General features: G+C 28.6%; 1 protein-coding gene across 6 annotated transcripts in view; it reads left to right on the forward strand.

Annotated features, from left to right (window-relative positions):
- LOC107443983 (protein kinase C-binding protein NELL2) overlaps positions 1-20899 on the forward strand; it is a 119722-nt gene extending 98823 nt beyond the window's left edge. For 4 of the 6 annotated variants that reach the window (XM_016058023.4, XM_071187308.1, XM_016058024.4 and 1 more), the window contains 15 exons: positions 1042-1312; positions 1390-1462; positions 2813-2895; positions 4046-4174; positions 5200-5293; positions 6188-6267; positions 7115-7226; positions 7615-7734; positions 8148-8285; positions 9507-9629; positions 10290-10523; positions 11590-11700; positions 12448-12689; positions 13813-14037; positions 18370-20899. In XM_016058023.4, the coding sequence (XP_015913509.1) occupies positions 1042-1312; positions 1390-1462; positions 2813-2895; positions 4046-4174; positions 5200-5293; positions 6188-6267; positions 7115-7226; positions 7615-7734; positions 8148-8285; positions 9507-9629; positions 10290-10523; positions 11590-11700; positions 12448-12689; positions 13813-14037; positions 18370-18744 (2410 nt within the window). In that variant the 3' untranslated portion in view covers positions 18745-20899. Of the gene's footprint in view, positions 1-1041; positions 1313-1389; positions 1463-2812; positions 2896-4045; positions 4175-5199; positions 5294-6187; positions 6268-7114; positions 7227-7614; positions 7735-8147; positions 8286-9506; positions 9630-10289; positions 10524-11589; positions 11701-12447; positions 12690-13812; positions 14038-16812; positions 16863-18369 lie in introns of all 6 variants that reach the window. The other 2 variants (XM_016058025.4, XM_071187307.1) reach the window with 1 other exon arrangement.
- Positions 20900-21605: the final 706 nt, after the last annotated feature.

A 21605-nucleotide genomic window follows, 5' to 3' on the forward strand; every position in this document is an offset into this window, starting at 1 on the left:
ACTCATAAACATGGATAAAAATAATGTGGATGCTTAAAAGATTTTAAATATGTTATTTTAGGTAGCTTTCTATTTTATGAGAATTTCAAACTCAGATAACTTGAACGCCATTTTCTTAACTCATTTGGGCGAAAGTTTCACTCATCAAAAAAATCTTTTATGTTTTTTTTTTGTTTTTACTCTCTGTCTAATCTTGAATAAAATTCGTTTGAAATAGTAAGCTTTCTGAGAAAATATGATCAAATATTTTTTAAAGTTGGGTTCTCAGAACATTTCTAAAGGGTTGTACCAAAGCCTCCTAGAATGGGGCTAGGAAGATAAGACTTTGTTTGCACCAAATCCTTCACGAAGTCCCCTGCAGGGCCTGATATTGCAGGGCTTGATATAGAAGGGGCATTTGCCTATCACCCCCAAACATTGATAGTTAAAAACTTTAAATTTGAAGTTTGCATGATTTTAGTTTTACTCTTTATTCAAGTTTGCCTCATTAATTCACTAAACTTTTACAGAATTCTATTTTTGACCTGAAAGAGAAATTGATGACTCACATGTAACAACTATTCGTTACTGTGAAAAAGTAACATCAATGTATTTCCATTAAATTAAAAACCTAAGAATGTATTTAAATAATGTATGTATAATATAATTTTTTAATATACATAATATCTTTTAAATATATATTGTAATATACATTATGTATATTATACACATGTATATTATATAAAATATAATACATAAAATATATATTATATATAAAATTTTATGTAATATAATCTATAACATTTATATAGAATATTATAATACATATTATATGAAATATATATTATATATAAAATTTAATGCAATATAATATATAAAATTTATGTCAAATATATACTATAATATATAAAATTTATATAGAATATATATTATAATATATATTCTATATAAATTTTATATATAAAATATATATTATATATAAAGTTTAATATAATATGTAAAATTTATATAGAATATATATTATAATATATATTTAATTATATAATTTATTTTTCCGTTTAGATTTTTGGAGCTTCAAAGCAGTGGTCGGAAAGATGAAGTTCGTTTGCATTACACTCACAAAAACTCTACTTTTGTTGAAACATTCCCATATCATTTAGCTGACAAGAATTGGCATGAAATAGCTTTAAGCGTCAGTGGAAATACTGTTAACTTATATATTGATTGCAATCGTATTTATAGGCGATTAATTCAGGACATTGAATATAATTTTAGTGGACGAAATATTTCCTTATGGTTGGGTCAAAGAAACGCACGTCATTTTATGTACAAGGTAAAAATTAACTTACTCACCTGCTAACCTGATTTAATCTTCCTTACAAATATCTAACAAAATATTTTTTTTCTCAGGGTTATTTACAAGATGTAAAAATTGCTGCAGAAGCGCATGGTTATCTAATACAGTGTCCAAATCTAGATACAGGTTTGTACATTAAATCTTTATTATAAATGAGGTAATGTTGTACTAAATCAAACGTTAATAAAAATTGTCTGTCTATTCTTTAATGAACACCAATTATCAAAAAGCATAATTCAAAAAAGAAACTTTATGATATCGTTAACAAAAAAAAATAGTATTTAGTTTAAGCTCTTTTTTTTCTTTTTCAACAAATAGTCCTCAATGTTGCGAAAAATGGATACAGTTTAATATTTCTATTTAATAAGATTAAGACACAGTTAAACAAGTTAGATTCACCAAAAAGTAAAGTAAGGTCATAACATGTCTATTCTAGTACTTCGCCATTATATTTAATTCGCGTGATAAATGCTAATCGGATATGGAATAAATTGACAAACAAGTATTCTAAATTTTCTGTTAAAGGAATCAGTTATTAAACAGACTGTATTTGTTTACAAAATAGTAAATATTATTTAAAACTGTCCTCTAGTTTAAGCTTTAAAATTATTTTAATTGTGACCTTGCATATTATTGCGAGAATTCTGTAGAATATAAAAGACGAACCTTTTTTTACTTACTCGAAAATATTTGTAGATTTCAAAGTATGAACTCACATAGGAAATAATTATGACTTCTCGTAAAATATATATGGGTCATTCTCACGAAAACTGTCATTTTTCAGTTCATAAAATCCCAAAAAAGTAAAGTGAATANAATTGATAATTTTATTTTTATTCTTTTGTTAGCTTGCATTCTGAAGGACGCTTTCCCTGAATATTGTTTTTTCGTAAGCTGTAAAACAAACATAAAATATACTGGGGACATGAAAATGACTGTTTTTGTGAGAATGACCCATATATGTACACCAGTTTCATAATTGAAATATATTTGTAAATATTTTAATTCGCTTCATGCGGTTTAATTTTTTAGAATAAATACTGGAGCCACAACCTTAAGTTTCTTCAATGATTCTATTAGTTTCTCGGCTCCTTTTTGGTCTGACATAATTTATGACTGAATTTTGTTAAATTTTGCTCAGAGTAGTACGGTTCTATTCAGCATTACTTCATCCGGTTATTTGCTATTAAATCCTAACCAAATAACAGTTTTAGCTAAATGTTTTTTTTTTAACGAATTTGTTTAAATTGACAGAAAAATCTAGGAGAAACAAGCAATTCTGGAAAAAAATCAAAATTAATCAATAAAAAATAAAATTATTAAAATATAACCAACTGAATTCATTAAGTCATAGATGTAATTACATTCTTTTAAACTTATGATTTAAGGAATGTAACTATATTTGTGACTTAATGAATTCATTTATTAGTTTTATTATTCATCTTTATAAATGTACTATTACGATATAAATTTTAGATTGCCCAACATGTGGTCAATTCCAACAATTACAAAAATCTGTTCTTCAGCTAGAAAACCACATCAAACTACTTACAGAACGGGTAAGTTTTAATATTTTATTATTATTTCTTATCATAAAAATAAACTTCATCCTTCATATTCCTTATGTATTTAAAATGGCGTGTATCACATATTAATTAAGTTTTACCTGATGAAAAACTGAAAAAAAATGGCTAAATTTTGGAAAGATTTTTTTCACTACATTTTTTTATTTTGCATTGTAATGCAATTGGATTAATTGTTAACGATCAAATTAAGTTTGAAACAACATATCTCACAGCATAATGTGTAACGAGATATTAAATTGCTTGTTTATCAGAGCTAAAGTTCAGTTCCTGTTGCATTTATTTAAAATAATAAATAAATAAATAAATACAACTGAAGTAGAAAGACTTCATCTAACAAGGAAACTTTTGACTGAGGACATTTTTTAAAGTCACGAACTAACTATTTATGGTATACACGAACTACTAACTATATATTATATTATTACTAACTAACTAAATAAATTAAAAATAATTAAATTAATAAAAAATGAATGATCTTGCAAGTAACTGTATTATTAGTCTTTTTTGTTCAATAAGATCACAGGGATTTTTTTTTTCTTTCGATAATTTTTTAAGCACGAAATATTTTTTGAAAAAGCACTACATGATACTTTCAACAATGAATTTATTTCATTGAGTGACAAAGATAAATTGACATAAATAAAAACCAGAGCCGTCTTTTTGTCTCTCTCACACTTGAAAGTCCAAAATTCAGTAAGTGACTTCTTTAAAAGCTTATGAATCCATTTATAGTTCAAGAAACTCATCTTGCTAAGAAGAATCTTTCAACAGAAAAACTAAATGGATACTTCATATCAGAGAGTATGGGAAAGTATTCCCTAAATTCAATTTCTAAAGATGCAATGCAGAAAGAAGCAATTGTAATCATCCCCCTCAAACTATGAAATTCCCCCTGGGTGAGGGGGAATAAAACTCCTGTTATATGGTCTATTATTTAACCATCATTAGCATTTGGCAACTATTTTCATGCCGTCTGGATTGGAAATAAATCGTGTTTTTCGAGTAAAAGTTATTTTTAAAGATATGTGAAATGATGCATTATAATTGGAAACAATTTTTAAATCAATTTCATTCGGTGATGAAAAGTATTCTTAAAAAATCTAGAAAAATATTTTTATTTCAGCTAGCTAACGCAGAACATCATATTTCATCATTACAACAGTGTGAATGCCAAAAAAGTTGCATTTTCAATGGTTCTACACATCCCGATGGTTCAACATGGAAACATGCATGTGATATATGCTCTTGTGTGGTAAGAATAACATTTAAGTTCTAATTTTACACACAAAATTCTAATTAGGATGAATTTCCAAAACATATAAGGGATTAAAATGTGTATTCACTTCTTCCAATTTACAAAACTTTTATCTGAAAATGTGTTCGATCTAATTAGATGATTTTTTTTTTTTGCTTAATTATCTATAAAATGCAGTTAATAAGTTTTGAATTAAAATATTTTAAAATCTTATTTGAATTATTTGTGTATGTGTTTAAGTTTATAACACAAGAAATAACAATTTTAAAATTATCGTACTTAGTAGCAATAATATTAATTATTCAAAGATAAAACGCTTTCAGTCTAGAGATGAATCCGAGTTAACTTTTTTGTGGCACGAAGATTTTAAATCAGTGTTCCCAAAACAAAGATCGAACGTAAATTACGTGCCACAAGTCGAAGACTTTAAATCCGAGCTCCTCCGAAACAAAGATCAAGTTTCTTTGTGGCAGTCTAGATTCAATTTGACAAATTAAGCACAAAATTCACAAAAAGAAATGACGAATGAAACATTTTACTGAGATTACTTATTTACAATCCAAAGAAATGATACTTCTTAATTTTTATATACTTAATAACTGAATCAACCAGATTTTAAATAGTTGCTTAGTTAGACAGTAGTAAAAAATATTTGAAAAATATTATCGTGACTTCTTATAGCTAATGAGCCATTCTCAACTCTGTCAGCATGCATATTCCCTCAACAACAATGTTTCAAAGAGGATTTTTTTTCTGTTAAAAATTCTGTTGCTAATTTGTCAGATAATGGAAAATATATAATTTTCCATTATCTGGTGCTGACAATGTGGAAAATTTGAAACAGTTTAACTTTTGTTCTATCATCATTTTTATTAGTAACAGTAAAAAAAAAATTAATGAATAGCAGTTAACATCCTTATTACTAAGCTTTAATGCTTTTTTCTTAATTTAAAACCAGTAAACATGTTTAAATTAAAATAATTAAATGTGTGCTTATTTTGATGTATACTAAATTTTTGTAGCATGGTGAAGTTAAGTGTGCGCCTGTTACATGTGCGTCTGTTCAATGTAAAAATCCGGTTCATGTTCCTGGAGAGTGCTGTCCGGTTTGTCTCAGTAAGTATGAAAATTTTAATCTTTTTTAACCTAAGAAACCTGTTCAGAAAAAACCGATAAAAATATATCTTCTACAATAATTGCCGTAACTGTAGTAAAGAAATCTTAAATTCTGCTGTTATAGATGCATCGTACAAAATACGTTTATGTAAATCTGTCATGATTAATTTGAAATAAACTGGAGAAAAATTATGAAAATAAGAATAAATTGGACTTTTTTTCTTATTAAAAAAAGTCCAATAAGAATAAATTTGACTTTTTCTAATCAAAGAATATTAAACGAGTAAAAAAAATTAAGCGTGCTATTAAGCAAAAGTCAGGTCAGTTAAAAAACACGCACGTTTGAACTGGAACTACCACGATCTGTACTTGTAGTACCTATAATAACAGATAAAGCAACCAATGAATAGCACAGCAAATAAACCACAATTGGTTTTTGTTGATCGTATATTTTAGGGAGTTTCAGTAGCTAGTTACTTTACCGTTTGACTCTTTTAAAGCAAGATCTTGTCAAAGATCAGAGCCCAATTGAGAAAACCCTTATGGTTAAACTTAAATGATGTGACATAAAACTTCCTATAATCTAACTTGAATAGGAAATATTTTCGCAGTCTTTTTTTTTCTCGTTGCTAATTTTGCATGATATTTTTTACTTTTGAGTTCTGAACTATTTTTATACACAAATTTCAAAGCTATATTAAAATATTCTCAATCTGAAAAGGTTCTTCTGTTGTTATTAAAAAAATAAAAACTTTGTTGATGTTTTTTTTAAGAACAAAATGATCAGCAATCTGTGAAAGATTCTTTAGTGAAATATTTTGATATATGCAAAAATAAAAATTGAATCAATCGGAAATTCTTCGTTTCTAAAATTTCATTTTTTTTCTATTTTAGAAAAGTGCCTGTTTGAAAATACTCTTTATGACCATGGTGAGAAGACCAGTCCTATTAAATGTGCAAAGTGTGAATGCATTGTAAGCATAAATTTTATATTTATTTGCTTTAATATTTATATATTAATGAATAAAGATTGAACATTTCGAGCTTGATGAGAAGTTCAACATGTTGAAATTATCATTCTCTTTTATGAAATATGTTATTTGTTTTTATGTGCCTTTTAATTCTTTAAATAGGCGACAACATCCGAATCAAAACGTAAAATAGTGGGTTTTATATTCAAAATATACCTCACGTGTTGAGTTAAACACTCCGTTAAATTTAATTTTCTACGAATTCCTCATTTGCTCAAAAATAACAACTAAATGAGAGAAAATTGTGACAAAATTATCATAATTTAAAAGTACTCTGGAAACTTTATTTAACTTTAACGCAAAAAGAAATTGTCAAATATAACTTGAATTATTATTTTCTGATATTATTATTCTGATATTTTTTGCAGAAAGTATCTTCTGCTAATTTTGCAACCACGCGAATGCTTCGTTTAAATCTTTCCTTCGCTTAATAAACAACAGATATCTTTAAAAGTTTTTAATATGATGTTAAAAAATATTTTTCCACTTATTAATCTATTAGATAGTTTCCATACTAATATATTTCAGTGCATAATAAAAATAATTTTATAAATATATGTTATAACCCTTAGCTTTGCTGTTCAGTTTTAATGGATAACCGGTTAAATTATTTTAGGGTGACGGTGATTATTTTTTGAGTGCAAAGTGATTTACTTAAACAAAATTCCATAGCTTTGTATTTTTAAGGTTTTGTTTGAAATAATTGAACTGTATACGAAATAGCGTTTTTTTTCTTTTGATTGGCAGTATATGCATTGTAGAATACTAAATAAGCGCTTTGTTTCCACAGAATGGTAGTATGCATTGTAGACGAATCGATCCTAAAGTAAGCTGTCCTGTTCTAGATTGTCCGGAAGAGGAGCAGTTTAGTGCTCCTGATGAATGTTGCAATTTCTGTCCAGGTACCATATTTCATTACTTTCTTATGTCCATTTATCCGCATTTAATTAGTTCTAAAAATATGAAGATAACTGAATGTTTGTCGGCAACATAATGATAAACCACATTTTCGAAATATTCAGGAGAGCGTCTTTAAAGGATATTTTTGGTGAAAAATAACGCTATTTTCATGTCGACAATAAGTTGTCTCTGATCCTTATACAACTATATAAAGGAAATAATAATAAAGAACAGTTTGATGCAAGAATATCACGTTTGAAAAAAAAGTATGACTTGTCACATTGCAATAATAACAATAACAGTTTCTTTTTTCCCTTTATTTTAATAAGCGTGGTATGAAGTAAATTTTTATACCATATATAAATGAATTAAATTGTGCTCTCTTTTTAGGTGTTGATTATTGTGGCAAAGGTCATGACTGTCATAGAAATGCTTCTTGTATGAATCTGAATACACATTATAAATGCCAGTGCAATAGAGGGTTCGAAGGAGATGGTAGACACTGTACAGGTAATAAAATTATATTTTAAATTTGATTATTTTAACTTTAGGCAATATGTTTCCAAGCAGAACAAAGTCGCCCAGTGGATACAATGAATGTGCATTTAACAATTTTTAATCTCTACTTATGTAGCAATCCAGCATTTACATGAAAATTCTTTATTCTCTGTTTACTTTTAATTGAAAATTAATTGTTAAGCATAAAATTTAATCCGAAATAGTATTGTCAATAAAATCTTGACCACAAAGCAATAATTGTTCGAAATAATTTTTTAAAAAGAAAGGATATTGATGCAGCATTCCTACTATTACATTCAACTCTATTGCGTTTACCTTTTATGCCCGAAAATAAAATACAGTTTTGTCTTTTTTTCTTCTTTCATTATTTTGTATAATAATGTGTAATTTGTTTTAAATTCCAGATATTGACGAGTGTCAAAGAGAAGGTGGACATGATGGTCATCACTGTAGAGAAAACACGATTTGTGTAAATCTTCGAGGAGATTACGTATGTGAATGTCTTCCAGGGTATGGACGAGTTGATAAATTTAACTGTGCTGGTAAGTAGAAGGAGAAAAAAAACTTCTTAAATTCATTTTGTATATTGTAAAGGGTGAAGCATCGTCTTTTAAGAGTAACAGTTGTCTGACGTTCTGAATATCGACTAGAATACAATGTTATATCTCCAAGAATCATATTAATTCCATTTACACTCGATCAACGTTGAAAAATAATTAGAACGTATTGCTAAAATAAGGGCTGCGCTGCTGAAACAGTAGGGTTTTTGGAAAGAAATCGCCAACCATCTGAACCCAAATTTGTAAAGCACGTTTGTGAAACAGGCATTCTAGTGGACAAAACTGAAATGATCTCTGTATTCGTACAGCATGTACAACTGAGAATATTACAATGCTACTACTATAACACTGTTACAGCTCTACATAGGATATCATCTCTACTGATCGCCGCTTTTGGCCAGAAATTGAATACACGTACTTCACAACCCTTGGTTTCAGAGCCGCAGTGGCTCAGGGTATAGAGCACTCGCTTCCCGATGAGGTGATCCAGGCTCGAATCCTAGAGATGACTGGCTGTTACAAATTCTGCTTTCGGCTCCCACAAAAAACAGTGCTGACACAAAATAAACTCAGTAATAGTAACGGGTCATGGGTTAAAGTTCATGGGAGGTTTTCGCGGTTTTCATCTGCATATAACGCAAATGTGGGTAAGTTCCATTAAAAAGTTCTCCACGAAGGTTACTTTGTCCCCAATGCTAAATCCAGGAGTTCTTTTGTCTTCTGAGTTAGGTTCAAACTTACAAGGCTACAGAGTTGAACGTTGATAGTCGTAATCTCAGAATTGGGTCAGCTGTTCAGCTCCGGTTATAAACTAAAATAAAACCCTTGGTTTCAATAGGATGGTATGAAATGGCACACCTATCTTCAAATGATAAACCTTTTAAGAACAAAGTTCGGTTCGCGGGATGAACTATTGTCAAGCTAACTGCCACTTAAACGAATGTGCAATCCATCAATAATCGAAAAGTTGTCAATCGAAAGGTAAAGCAATATCATTTGCAAAAAGGTTTTATTGTAGTTTAAAAAAAAAATGCTGACTAGCCCATCTTATAAGTTATTCTCAATTAAATGGTTCATTAAAAAGCTTATCTTTCTAAATACTGACTATTATAGTTAATATTATTTACAATTGAGGTGTTTTGCCCGTAACTGTTTTATTCTTGTTCATCTAACAACTCGTTACTAATTCCTTTAATTTATTAGAGATTGATGAATGCAGCACTGGTGAACATTCTTGCCATGAAAATGCTCTATGTTTAAATACAGCTGGTAGTTATACTTGCAAATGTCAAGATGGATACTCAGGGGATGGCTACGAATGTAAACGTGAGTTCTCTTATTAAGCTTTTAACCTTATTTTGATTCCAAGTTAACACACCTCTTAAATATCAGGATTAAAAAAATCATAGAAATGTTTTCTGCATAGTTCTAATGTTATAACAGCTAATGCATTATTAACCTACACTTTTCGAAATGTTTGAGTGTGTTGAACCATAATATTTTTCAGATTTGCACTTACCTTAATATGTTGCTAAATTGAACCAAACACTTCTATTAATTGAACTTCTTAAGCTAGATTACACAATAATATGATTCAACTCCAACAAAAGCATGGTTCAATTTAACTACTAATTAAAGTTGTAGCAAATTTGTGCTGTTTTATAGTTCAAGGAGTCGATATTATGGTTTAACGTTAAACTGATTCATATAAGAAAACATCGTGAAACACGCTACAGACAAATTAAATGCTTTTCAGATGTTTTAGAAATAATTTCTATTATTTGAATTTTCAATTCTAAAATTAATTAATCTTTTAATGAATGTAAAATAAATGCATGTATTATGAATATCCACATTTCTAAAATCTTCTAATTTTAAGAAAAACAATTAAAATAACAAATTTTTTTATAATAAGCATTTTTATAAGACATTTTCTCTAGAAGCATTTGAAGCAAATCTTTGCATAAACTTTAAATTTTTTTCCAGCTGTTTGCACTCAACAATGTTTAAATGGTGGTGAATGTGTTGCTCCAGATTTATGCTCCTGCTTACCAGGTTACACAGGCACAATATGCGAAACAGATGTAGATGAATGTTCACTTGGTCTTCATGCTTGTCAACCCAACTCACAATGTGTAAATATGCCTGGTTGGTATTATTGTGAATGTAGGCCAGGTTATGAAAGTCATTCAGATGATAGCTTAGGACCTTACTGCCAAGGTAAATACTAATGCAGTGCATTATTTTTATACGCATATTACTTAATATTTTCATAAGAATCCTCTATCGTCCTTACATCGCTCATTTGGGTACCAGATGCTTTGAAAATTGAACAATTGTTGTGGCCATTTGCATATGCTTATGTCATGATTTTCTGCTCATATGCTATCCAACACTACTTTGGACAGTATTTTAGGAATGATAAATCTTCTTGGTTTTTATGACAAATAGATCAGTTCAGAAGTTGTATACAAGTAATTCATTGTTCGCATTTCACATTATAGCTTCAAAATGTCTTTAGATAACGTAGTACTTTTTTGGTTATATTTCTTTTTAAGAAAATACGTTTAAATTCAATAAATTTTAAATTACCATAATAAACATCAGAGTTTACAGATCTTTTCCCGATAAGCTGTAACACCGAGAGCTGAAATCATGCTGAAACTTCGCTAAGTGCAGGAATTAAAGAAGTAAATATCTCGTTATTTGAGATTTTTAACTTAGTAACTTTTGCTGAATCTCCAAAAAATTATTACTTATTTCATACAATGACCAAAATAAGGCGAGTGTTAGGGTAAAACTGCCTCTAGGATTATTAATAAAACCAACCAACAATATTTTTCTTATAGCATACGGTATTTATTTCGATTAATTTGTTATCTTAACTAATCTTTTAAAATTGCTTGATTATAAAATGTTGTAGTTCTTAGGAAATAATTCGAATTCTGCAATTCTAAAACTTTCTAATGACATAATTTTTTCTTTATTAATTCATACACAAGTGTATCGGATTGTGTGATATAATAACTTATATTAGTCTTTGCAAATTTCGAGAACACATCTCAGAAGAACATCACTAAGAGTGTGAAAAATGCAACAAATTATGTCAAGAATCGAAACCATTACCTCTAAACTTCAGAGAGTTTCCGAAAGGATAATATTCCTTTGGCAATTTAAATCTGATATTTTCTACCATATGTCTGTTATTCGACGAAGTCAGTCTATTATTAATCTATTATTAGAGAAAACGAAGTGTTTAATAATAAACTGTGTCGTTTTTTTGTAGATATTGATGAATGTTTGACTGGAAGCCATACTTGCGATCTATCAAGTTTATGTGTAAATGATGATGGTGGTTATCATTGTGAATGCTTAGAAAATAGTTCCTGTTCATTAAGTAAGTTTTTATTTTAATTTCTGTTAAAAATTTTAAGGATCAATTTGGCGTTAATTTAATGATAAGATTAACTTGACGTAATTTCTTAGCTTCCAATTAATTTTGATACTAATTTTTCCGATAATTTTTAAATTACTGTTTTAAAAAAAGGTGAAAAAGTACATAGTATAATATAAAATGGACGTATGACCGTTCCTGTTCCAGTACTACGATGACGCAACTTTATCGTTCTGTGCTTCGGTACTGAAGGATCTTCATTATCGTACCATAACGATTGTATGGCCTTTTTATGCGATACTAGTTTGCCTAAATTGAAGAAAGTGAGAACTACAGGCTTTAGAACTAGAACGGAGGTTCAGCCTTGTCCACAAAAAAATAGAGATCATCCAGAACTCTTCTCTTTGTTATCACCACTCTTCTAGTTTAGTCATTCTAGGTAATTTCATGCGATACTATGCTTTTTCACGATGTCATAACTTTATTTGCTGCATAAAATTCAAGCTTTATTTATTTGGATGTTAAAACGTTACGAGTTTTTTCTGCGACGAGTTCGTTACAAATTTTTCTGCGTTACGAATTTTCCAGCTTTTTTTTTTTTTTAAGTAACTCTAATAATCTATATTGTACGTTAACTGTTTTGCATTTGAACAAGTTTATTTTAAAAAAGTATTATAATTTTGATATAAAATTTTATTTTATTTCTAATTTTAATTTAATTGAATTAAGATACTAAAGAATTGATTATAGATTGCCTCTATTATGGTGAAGAGCGCCTACATGGGGAAAGTTGGCAGAGTGAATCATGCACAATATGTCATTGTAAAAAAGGAATAGTATCTTGTGAGCCAGTTGAATGTGATTGTACAAAAAGAGATTATGAATGTTGCCCTCACTGTGATCATGCATCAACATGTCAGCATCAAGAAACAACGCAATCATTTCATAATGGTGATCAATGGATATACCAATGTCAAACATGCGAATGTTTGGTGAGTTGTTTAACTTTAGATCGATAATTTACAAATAAAATCATCTTTTAAGGAAAATTTTTAAAGGAGAAAAATATTTTTTTAAATTTTTCATCACTAAATTAACAAAGAAATTTGCTTTTTTTATGAACTTCACGCTTTGAAGTTTCTGGGACTTAGTTACCTTTCTAATTTAAAAAAAATTAAAGTAATCTAACTAATCAACATTGGTTACGATTCAAATTCAATAGAATTTTATATTTAATGTTGAAAAAAACACTATGGATATTATTTATTGATTAATTCAAGCTAGTTTTAAACTCTAACTATTAATGTACTATTGAAATTAAATGTTTTTTATAGTGATGTAACTTTAATTTGCACATTTTCCTGCAAAATATTTTAACCATTGTTCATTGTTTGTTCTTCTAGACATAGCAGCTCTAAAATGGGGTCAATTAAACACTATTTGAGCATTTTGCCATTTTTGTTTATTTATTTATACAATAAAATATAGTTCAAATTCACAGCAAACAGTGGGCGCTTTTCATGTACAGAAAAGTATTTATTAATTTGGTGTAATTTTTGTAGGCCAAAAGTCAGTCACCCCCTTAACAATCATTCTCCACCGTGTCATTACATTAGAAAGAACGAGTGTTTCAGCTAAAATTGTTTTATCAGAACAACAGCTATTGCGCAGGGAAAGAATATCGACTATATGTTGCCTCAATAGATCGAGAAACTCTACGCGCTACACTTGATTACACTATAACACGTTTTGAACATGTGCTTGATAAAAATGGGAAACATATTGAGAATAAGGCATGATTCACTTCAATAAAGTTATGCGTTTCAAATTGGGTTTTGTTCTATGAGTGAGCAATTTTTTCCAAATGATCGAAAGTTGAATTAATTTTCTTATTATAAATTTCTCTATGGTCCATGTAGCGCGTATACCAAATTTCATTGCAATCCGTCAACCATAACGGACTCTATGTGGATCTAAACAGAGTCAATTTAATTATAACCACCCTGCATGAAAAAGAAATCTTATCATTGTGTCTAATCTGAGATTCAAGAAGTAACAGTTTTTTGTGTATTTTGCATCCTCTTTATAAAATATTAATATTTTGTATTTTCACAGCATAATGAAATTGATTGTTGGGACTTAGAATGCCCTCCTGTTACATGTGACAATCCAATACAGAGACCAGGTGACTGTTGTCCAAGATGCGAGAGTGATCCATGTTTACTTAAATATAATGCTACCCATAGCCAAATTAAAGGTTGTGCATATAATGGTATTGTTTATAAACCTGGTGAAAAGATACCTCTTGCTCATGATCCATGTTCTTCGTGTCATTGTCAAGTAAGATATGTTAAATGCTTATAGTTTCTTTTTTTAATCTGTTTTTGACCATTTTGAATACCAATGGTTTAAAAATATATATAATGGAAATAGGAAAACTTCAGTTCTAAGCTTTTCTTTTTTGAATGTTAATAATTACTAAATTGTTAATGATCACTTAAAAGTTTCATGTTGTATCACATATGTTTACAATATTCTTAACAATCAATAGTTTATTTTAATTTCACTAAATATTTACATTGACTAAATTACTTGTTAACAATTTAAATTTCTTCTGCATTTACTATTTCAAAATTTTTTACTAGAGATAGTTTTTTGTTTCCTTGGCCCACTTAAAAAGCTAGTTATAGTATGCTAGTTACTAACTCCTTGTCAGTAATTTCTTGTAACATGCAAATAACAAGCTTAAGAACTACTTGCTAATTAGCATGTGTGAAATAATGCATGTATAATCTGAAACATTTTAGCAATTTTTTATTTAAAAAAATTAATAAAAAGTTATTATGAAACACCTGCTTATATTTTTGCCAATAATACTCACGCTACATGCTTATAAAATATTTTTAAATTAGCTTATCAACTAATATAACAAATTTTCAAGCGTGAAGCTCGCTAAAATTATTAAAGTAATTAGAAATATCTAGATAAATTTCGATTCTTCTGCATTTCAGCTTTATAATCAAAAACTAATATCAATATATCTTCACTATCATTCGTTATATTTTTGTTTAAAATTTATTTCTTATAATTTTCAAGCTCGTATACATGCATTTAGTAAACTGAAATACCTTTTCAATCCTAAAACTTCAGAGGTAATGATTTCTGAAAAGTAATAATTTAAATGCGTGATATTACAAATCATTTTAAATGTTATTTCCTTTTTAAAAAAAAATTATATTAACTATGTTTGACATTAAAATCAATTTGTATTGTTGAAATTACGATGCAATACACTTAAACAGCGCTTTTTTATTGTCAATAATAAATTTTTGTCTATCTTAATAGTTGCCTATAGAAATCTACGGTTTCTTTAATTTCGGATATGCTCATGGGAAATATTATCTATAGCCTAGTAATGTAATACCATACATTACTGTCGTTTTTACCTTACTATAGACAATCAGAATAAAGTACTGATTATATTTATAAATATGTGATTGTTTGCATCGACGCACATAAAATAAAAAATAAAAAAAGATTAAAACAAATTTTTAAATGTAATATATTACTGGGATGCTATTTATCAGGCACTTTAAGCAAGCAAAGCGAGCTTTATTCATGATTGTCGATACATGGTCTTTATATAAACTTATTTTTGATGAAATTTAATATTTTATTCTACAATTTTCACAATGCTTCCTTAATATGAAAGGTCAATTATTTTCAATTTAACTATTCTTTCACGCATGATAAAAGCAATCTCAAATTAAATTTTATTTCGAGATTGGAAACATTTTCTGATAATTTTTAGCTCTGAGTAAATAAAATTCTAATATTTTAGGCACAGTCAATAAATAACGAGTCGGAGAGTTATTAATGCAATTTATTTATTGAAATTCGAAAGTGTTGTCCACAATTTACAAAGCTTCTGTTCAACTTAGACGCTAATCAAATAATGTCATGCTCATAAAAATCTTTGGTTACAGTTTGCACCAGTTGCGCGTAGCCCAGTCGTCCACTTTGACTTTAGCGTCAAGGTAACCACGATGATATTTTTAAAGCTAATAAGAGAATTGAAAATCATATGGAGAAAAATATAAACAGTAGGGTGCCGAGATAAAGCGTTTATTTATTTATTTATTTTTAATTTTTGCAGAAAGTCCTTCATTGCCTGCATGTTTCAAGCATTGTCATGCGATTCCAGGAGAAATTTGACCGATTTTTTAATTTCCACATCTTTCTAAGTCTTGTAACGTTTCCAAATACCATTAATTCCTCAGTCTTCGAAAATCGAAAAGAAGCGGCCTTTTAAGATAAATTTATTTATTAATGGTCGCTTTCAAAAACGGATTTTACTTTATAACCTGCGTTAACAGCCGACCCGATTCTTAATTTACGACTATCATTGTTTAGCTCCCGAACTTTGCAACTTTGAACTCAACTCAGAAGATAAGGGAACTCCTGGATCAAGCTTTGGAACAAACTAGCCTTCGTGGAAGATTTTTGATAGAACTAACCAGCATTTGCGTTACATACAAGGGAAAGCAACGAAAACCTCCTACTGTTAACCCTACTCCAAGGGGATTCTAACTCACAATCCGTCTATCTTTGAGGATATTTTATATCAGCACTGTGATTGGTGCGAGCCGGGATTCAAATTGTCCTGCCGACGCTGGGATCGAACTTGGGTCTCCTCATTAGAAGGCGACGATCTACCTCCTGAGCTACTGTGGCACATCATAAACGGATTTTCGATTACTTACCATTTATCACTGCTTGCATGACGAACACAGAATCATTTTTGCCCTATAAACAATTTGATTTATGGCCTCTTTTTATTTTTCTAAGTAATATGGTTTTGCTTTCTCTATCTCGTTAGTTATTGATTGTACCATTCATTGTATCATTTCTTTTTCACTAACATTCTGTCTTGGAGTTCTTAAATGTTTTTAATCAATTACTAATGAAAAGCAATATAACTAGAACGAATATAATAAGAGGATCTTTTTAACAAACTAACTAATAAAGTTTAGTGACTAATGTGTATTAACTTATAATTACTAACTGTGTGTAAGCATGTTTTTTCTACTGACAATCCTAACAATCCTGTTGCAGGTACCATTCTGCCAACATTCAGTGAGCAATGTGGGCTATAGTTTCCTTCGGTAATCAGTTTTAATATATATGTTTGCACTTTTTTTGTTTTAGCAAAGAAACGAATAATGCACTTTTAAATGTTTTTTTCTCTACTTTTTCCTTTAAATTGTTATTGATTTAAATACATACATACAGCACAAAAGTTTAGCATTAACTTTAAAATAAATAAATGTTAGACTCATTATGGAGAAAAAAAATAATTTCAGTTTTTGAATTTACATTAAAAGACTGAAGAGTTGTTAGATTTAGTAATATTCCTTGTTTGTTAGAAGCAATGAGTATTTTGTCATTAAGCCGACGAAGTTCGACCAACTGAGCACTCTTTATCTTCAAAGAAATAAATCAAATTTAATAAAAATGGATTATATTTTTATGAAAAAATAATCATTTTTTTGTATGACTCTTTGCTGCATTGCACTTAGTTATTTTTCTTGCAATTTTTTTCCTTTCTGCACCGATTAAATTTGTAAGCGCTATAACTTGCCTGCTTTTAAATAGCTTGTCATTTTCATTGCTTAGCTTGTTTTATAATATGCATGCTTACCTTAAATTGAATTTGAAATTCACAGTGTATTCGAAAAGTATTAAAATGGTAAAATTACGATAAAATATATAAGTGAAATTATAAATATGTAAAAAATACTAATCGAATCGAAAATCTATTATACGCGTGATATATTTTCAAAAGTCAGATATGTGTGATGTATTTTCTACTTCACTCCTTGTGGGTGGGTATAGCTTTTAAATCTTGAATAAGAGTCCACATTTTTTTATTAAGGGTTTGGATTCTCCAGTTAAAAATATCCCAATTTGCCTACAAGTATTTTGAATGTTGGTTCACAGATGGCGCTCTGTAATCGAGAAAAATTAAAATGGTATATTTTGCAAATATGTGAAGACTCCAAGCTCTAAAATTTTAGTAGACACCCCCATTTTTTTTAATTAAAGATTTGGGTCGGAAGATGCATTTATTTGATTTCTAAATAAGGAATTTTGGGTTTAAAAATCTGCATTACATTCAAGTACGAGTAAATTTCTTGTAAACAAAAATAAGATAAGAAAACTACTTTACAACAAATTGGATACTCGCCAAACTCCCAGGGGATGGGATTGGTATGAAAAAGTTGTCTAAAAATATCAAACATGGCTATTTATATAATTATATTTTCTTATCTGTCTTGTATTATATCAAAATTTTAAACAATATGCACACTATTTTCTTTTTTTGACAGTGTCATCTGTGAACTAAAATACAAAACTCGTAGAGCAAATTGAGGTTTTTGGAAAATTCAAATCTGCAATAAAGAATTTCTATTTAAGATTTTGAAGTTACCCCTCACCCAAAAGTGACTAGTTTGATAGGGGGTTGAGATTGATATCATTGAATCGATTTTTTTTTTAAATAGTTCATAAGTTTTTAGATTTTGGTCTAAAATATTCCCCGTTTTCATACTTTTCGTTCACTCTGTATGAATCTCTAATATACTTTAATTAAATATATTTTAAATTTTTTAGGATGGATTTTTGTGCTGCAAATTCAATACTACTTGCAATGATAATAGTGATAATTCTAAATCATCTCTTCGAATTAATGACTCTAGTGATAGTCATGTTGCACATAATAGCAATGTTATTGAGAACTCTGAGGAGGATAAAAATCATTCCAAAAAAATTAACTCTCAAACAACTAGGAAACTCTTGTCTCTTCTTCTTACAGCACCTAAGAACTCCTCTAATACTGAATTTATACAAAACAGTATTAAGGAAAATTATTTAAACAGGAATCACAAACCAATGTTTGGTAAGATGCATTTGACTCCATTGTTAAAAGGTGCTTCTGAGAAAGGTGCTAGAGTACAAAGCTCTCCAAGGGATACTCACCTTTCCTAAAGAGCTGCGAAATGTTCCTTCTGCCAGTAATTGTTGGCATGAACAGTCCACAAGAAAAAAAGCTTTGGGAAGGTTTTATCAAAATGAAATGCAGTGCCATAAAAATTACACTTGAACAGAAAAAGACATTCTTTGAAAATACGTCTGCAGGGCAGATGCTAGTAAAATTCCATTTGTTGTAAAATTATTCTATATTTAATTCATTTGAAGGTCATTTCCATTTGGAAAAATTCTCACTCTACCATACTTCAGTTTAGTGTTACAATCATATTTGATATTTTTGCTGTTGTATAATTTCAAGGAGTTTTTATATGTTTATTATTATGACTTTTATTATTGAGTAATAATTTGTATATAAAATGTTGATTGTTTGCCTAAACCAATTTGTTACGTCCTAATTTATTTCTAAATATAATATAAATATATTATGACGATATACTGTAGCCAACCTAACAGTTAGGCTCAGTTTGTTATGTACAGGGACCGCTTCTCAGGCTATTTTGAAATTTCCAGGTATGGTTGAATCTTTCACCTTACAAATCAAGAGCTGGACTCTTGAGTATATATTTTTTTTTCGTTTATGCATAAACATCACCTAAACAGGGTTTGAGACTGTTATTTCGTTGTGTTAGGACTAGTCATTTTTTGTGACAACATATTGTTGTGATTCTTTGATTTATTTCAAAGATGCTGCGAACAGACACTTAAATGCCTGTCAGAATGTTGATATGCTTGTTATAAATTCAATTATCATTTACATTCCAAATAAGATGATACATAGTCAACTTCATCTTTAATGAAGTCTACTAATGACTGTTCCTAAACTTAGTTTTTTTTTTCTTTTTTGCTGACATTCCGCATTGTTAACAGCAAAATGCAATAGTTTTCTCATACGCCACCTACTCGTAGATGTTTCAACAATAGAATCTGTTACATAGCGAGAAAATACACTTTAAAAGAAAAGTAATGCCTATGCTCGAAGTCTTCCTTCTAAAAGGCCTCAAAAGTATAAATAATTTTAGAATAGCTTGTCTTAACTATTTTATCAAAACTGATATGTTTTACTTATTTTATTTATAGACTCAAAAATATTTAATCTTTCAATAATCCATAATATTTATGCACTTATCTTTACTAATATTGCCTATTCTCACATCTGTAATAGTTTCATTAGGTATCGGTTTCATAGAAAAACTTAGCGTGGGTTTTATTAAAATTTAGCTAGAATTCTAGATTAAAATGTGAGTTTATAAACTGTTTACACGCATCACAGATTCTTTAAATGTAAAATTGAAAGCATTTACAATGTTTTTTAATATAATTTTCAAGTTGGGGGCCTTGTATTAAATATGCAATTTCTTGAAGAGGGCTAAAACTTGAAATTATGATTGTATTATAAAATGTAGTAACTGATTGTAAATATATATTTTTCTTATTCTTAGAAAATATTTTGAATATCGTGGAAAATTTTTATTAAGGAAGTTCAGTATTAAATATTTAGTTTGAAAAATTCTCATAAAATTAACATTAAAAAGTTAAAAATCCATTTTTAAAATTTAATATCTCTAAACTTATTTTAAATACAAAAATATGTACATAAATTATGAATGAACATCTTTTTTTAAAAAAATAATTGATATTGGAATTGCTTAATTTTTCTAAAAACTTTTTTGGCAATTCATTTCAATATGTGTACATACATATCTAATTTAATATGTGTTTTATGAGAGTTTAACAGAATAACTGAAAAATTGTGTGTTAATTGTCAACAGTAAGTTTTTATTCCTTCTCCTATATTCACTATTTTACTAAAATAAAATTTTTAATAATTTAACATTTTTGGCAAAACTTAAATTATTTTTCTAATGTAAGGACACCCAATTAAAGAATGGTTTAAGTGTGAATTATATTTATGCAAATGATTCAATGAAACTTTTTTTCAAGTCTTGTGAATAATAAATAAAATGTTGTATTTAATATATTTTACAGAGAATGAAAGCTTATTATTGCTATTTATAGTCCGTGTGCGCTTTTATCACATTGTTACAATCATTAATGGATAACATATTTTTCCTAAGAGATGATCATCTGCTAACTGTACTAATAATTTAAAATTGTTGCTTCATGTAAATAAAAGTTGTTTCTTTTTAAATAATTTCTAGCGCCGTTTTTCTTCACTAAATGTCTCAATTTTATAGAATGCAAAACCATGATGTTTTTTTAAATGTAGTTTAAAACTTGGGTTTAAACTTGTAGTTTTGGGTTGCTAGGGTCGTATTAGAGTTATACTAATGGAATAGGTACCAGAGACGTAACGCATAAAAACACCATAATTTTGATTCATGACAAAATACTAATAGTAATCACCCAACGTTCATATAACACTTTAGATTTGCGCAATAAAGCTAGGAATTCAGCAATAAAGCTAGTTATAGTGATATTAAATATAAGGAATGAGAAAAACTTCACCATAGTGGTTGCATATAACATTCTCAAACAAACTATCACGGAATAAAATGTAATATCATTATTATACTGAATCTAAAATAAGCATACAGAGTTTTCCTAAGAACTATTTTCAGAATTCTGCTAAAAGTAAGAAAAAAGAAATCTAGGTATGCACATTAACGCCGCAAATAATAAGGAAACAAGGAAAAAAAATATTAATACTAGCTAACGAATAACTCTTGAAGACGGAATTAAAAACGTCAAAATATATTTAGCTATCGTATGATTCTTGAAGGTGTTTCTAACAATTGCATTTCAACTCATATATGAAATATCTGAAAAAACGGCTTTTTCAATTTTTTTTTAAAACTTTTAACTTCATTAATAAAGCTGTAGAAATTCACTCGATTTAG

This window comes from Parasteatoda tepidariorum, chromosome X1 (genome assembly GCF_043381705.1).
Source record: "Parasteatoda tepidariorum isolate YZ-2023 chromosome X1, CAS_Ptep_4.0, whole genome shotgun sequence".
In the NCBI taxonomy this organism is placed as follows: domain Eukaryota; kingdom Metazoa; phylum Arthropoda; class Arachnida; order Araneae; family Theridiidae; genus Parasteatoda; species Parasteatoda tepidariorum.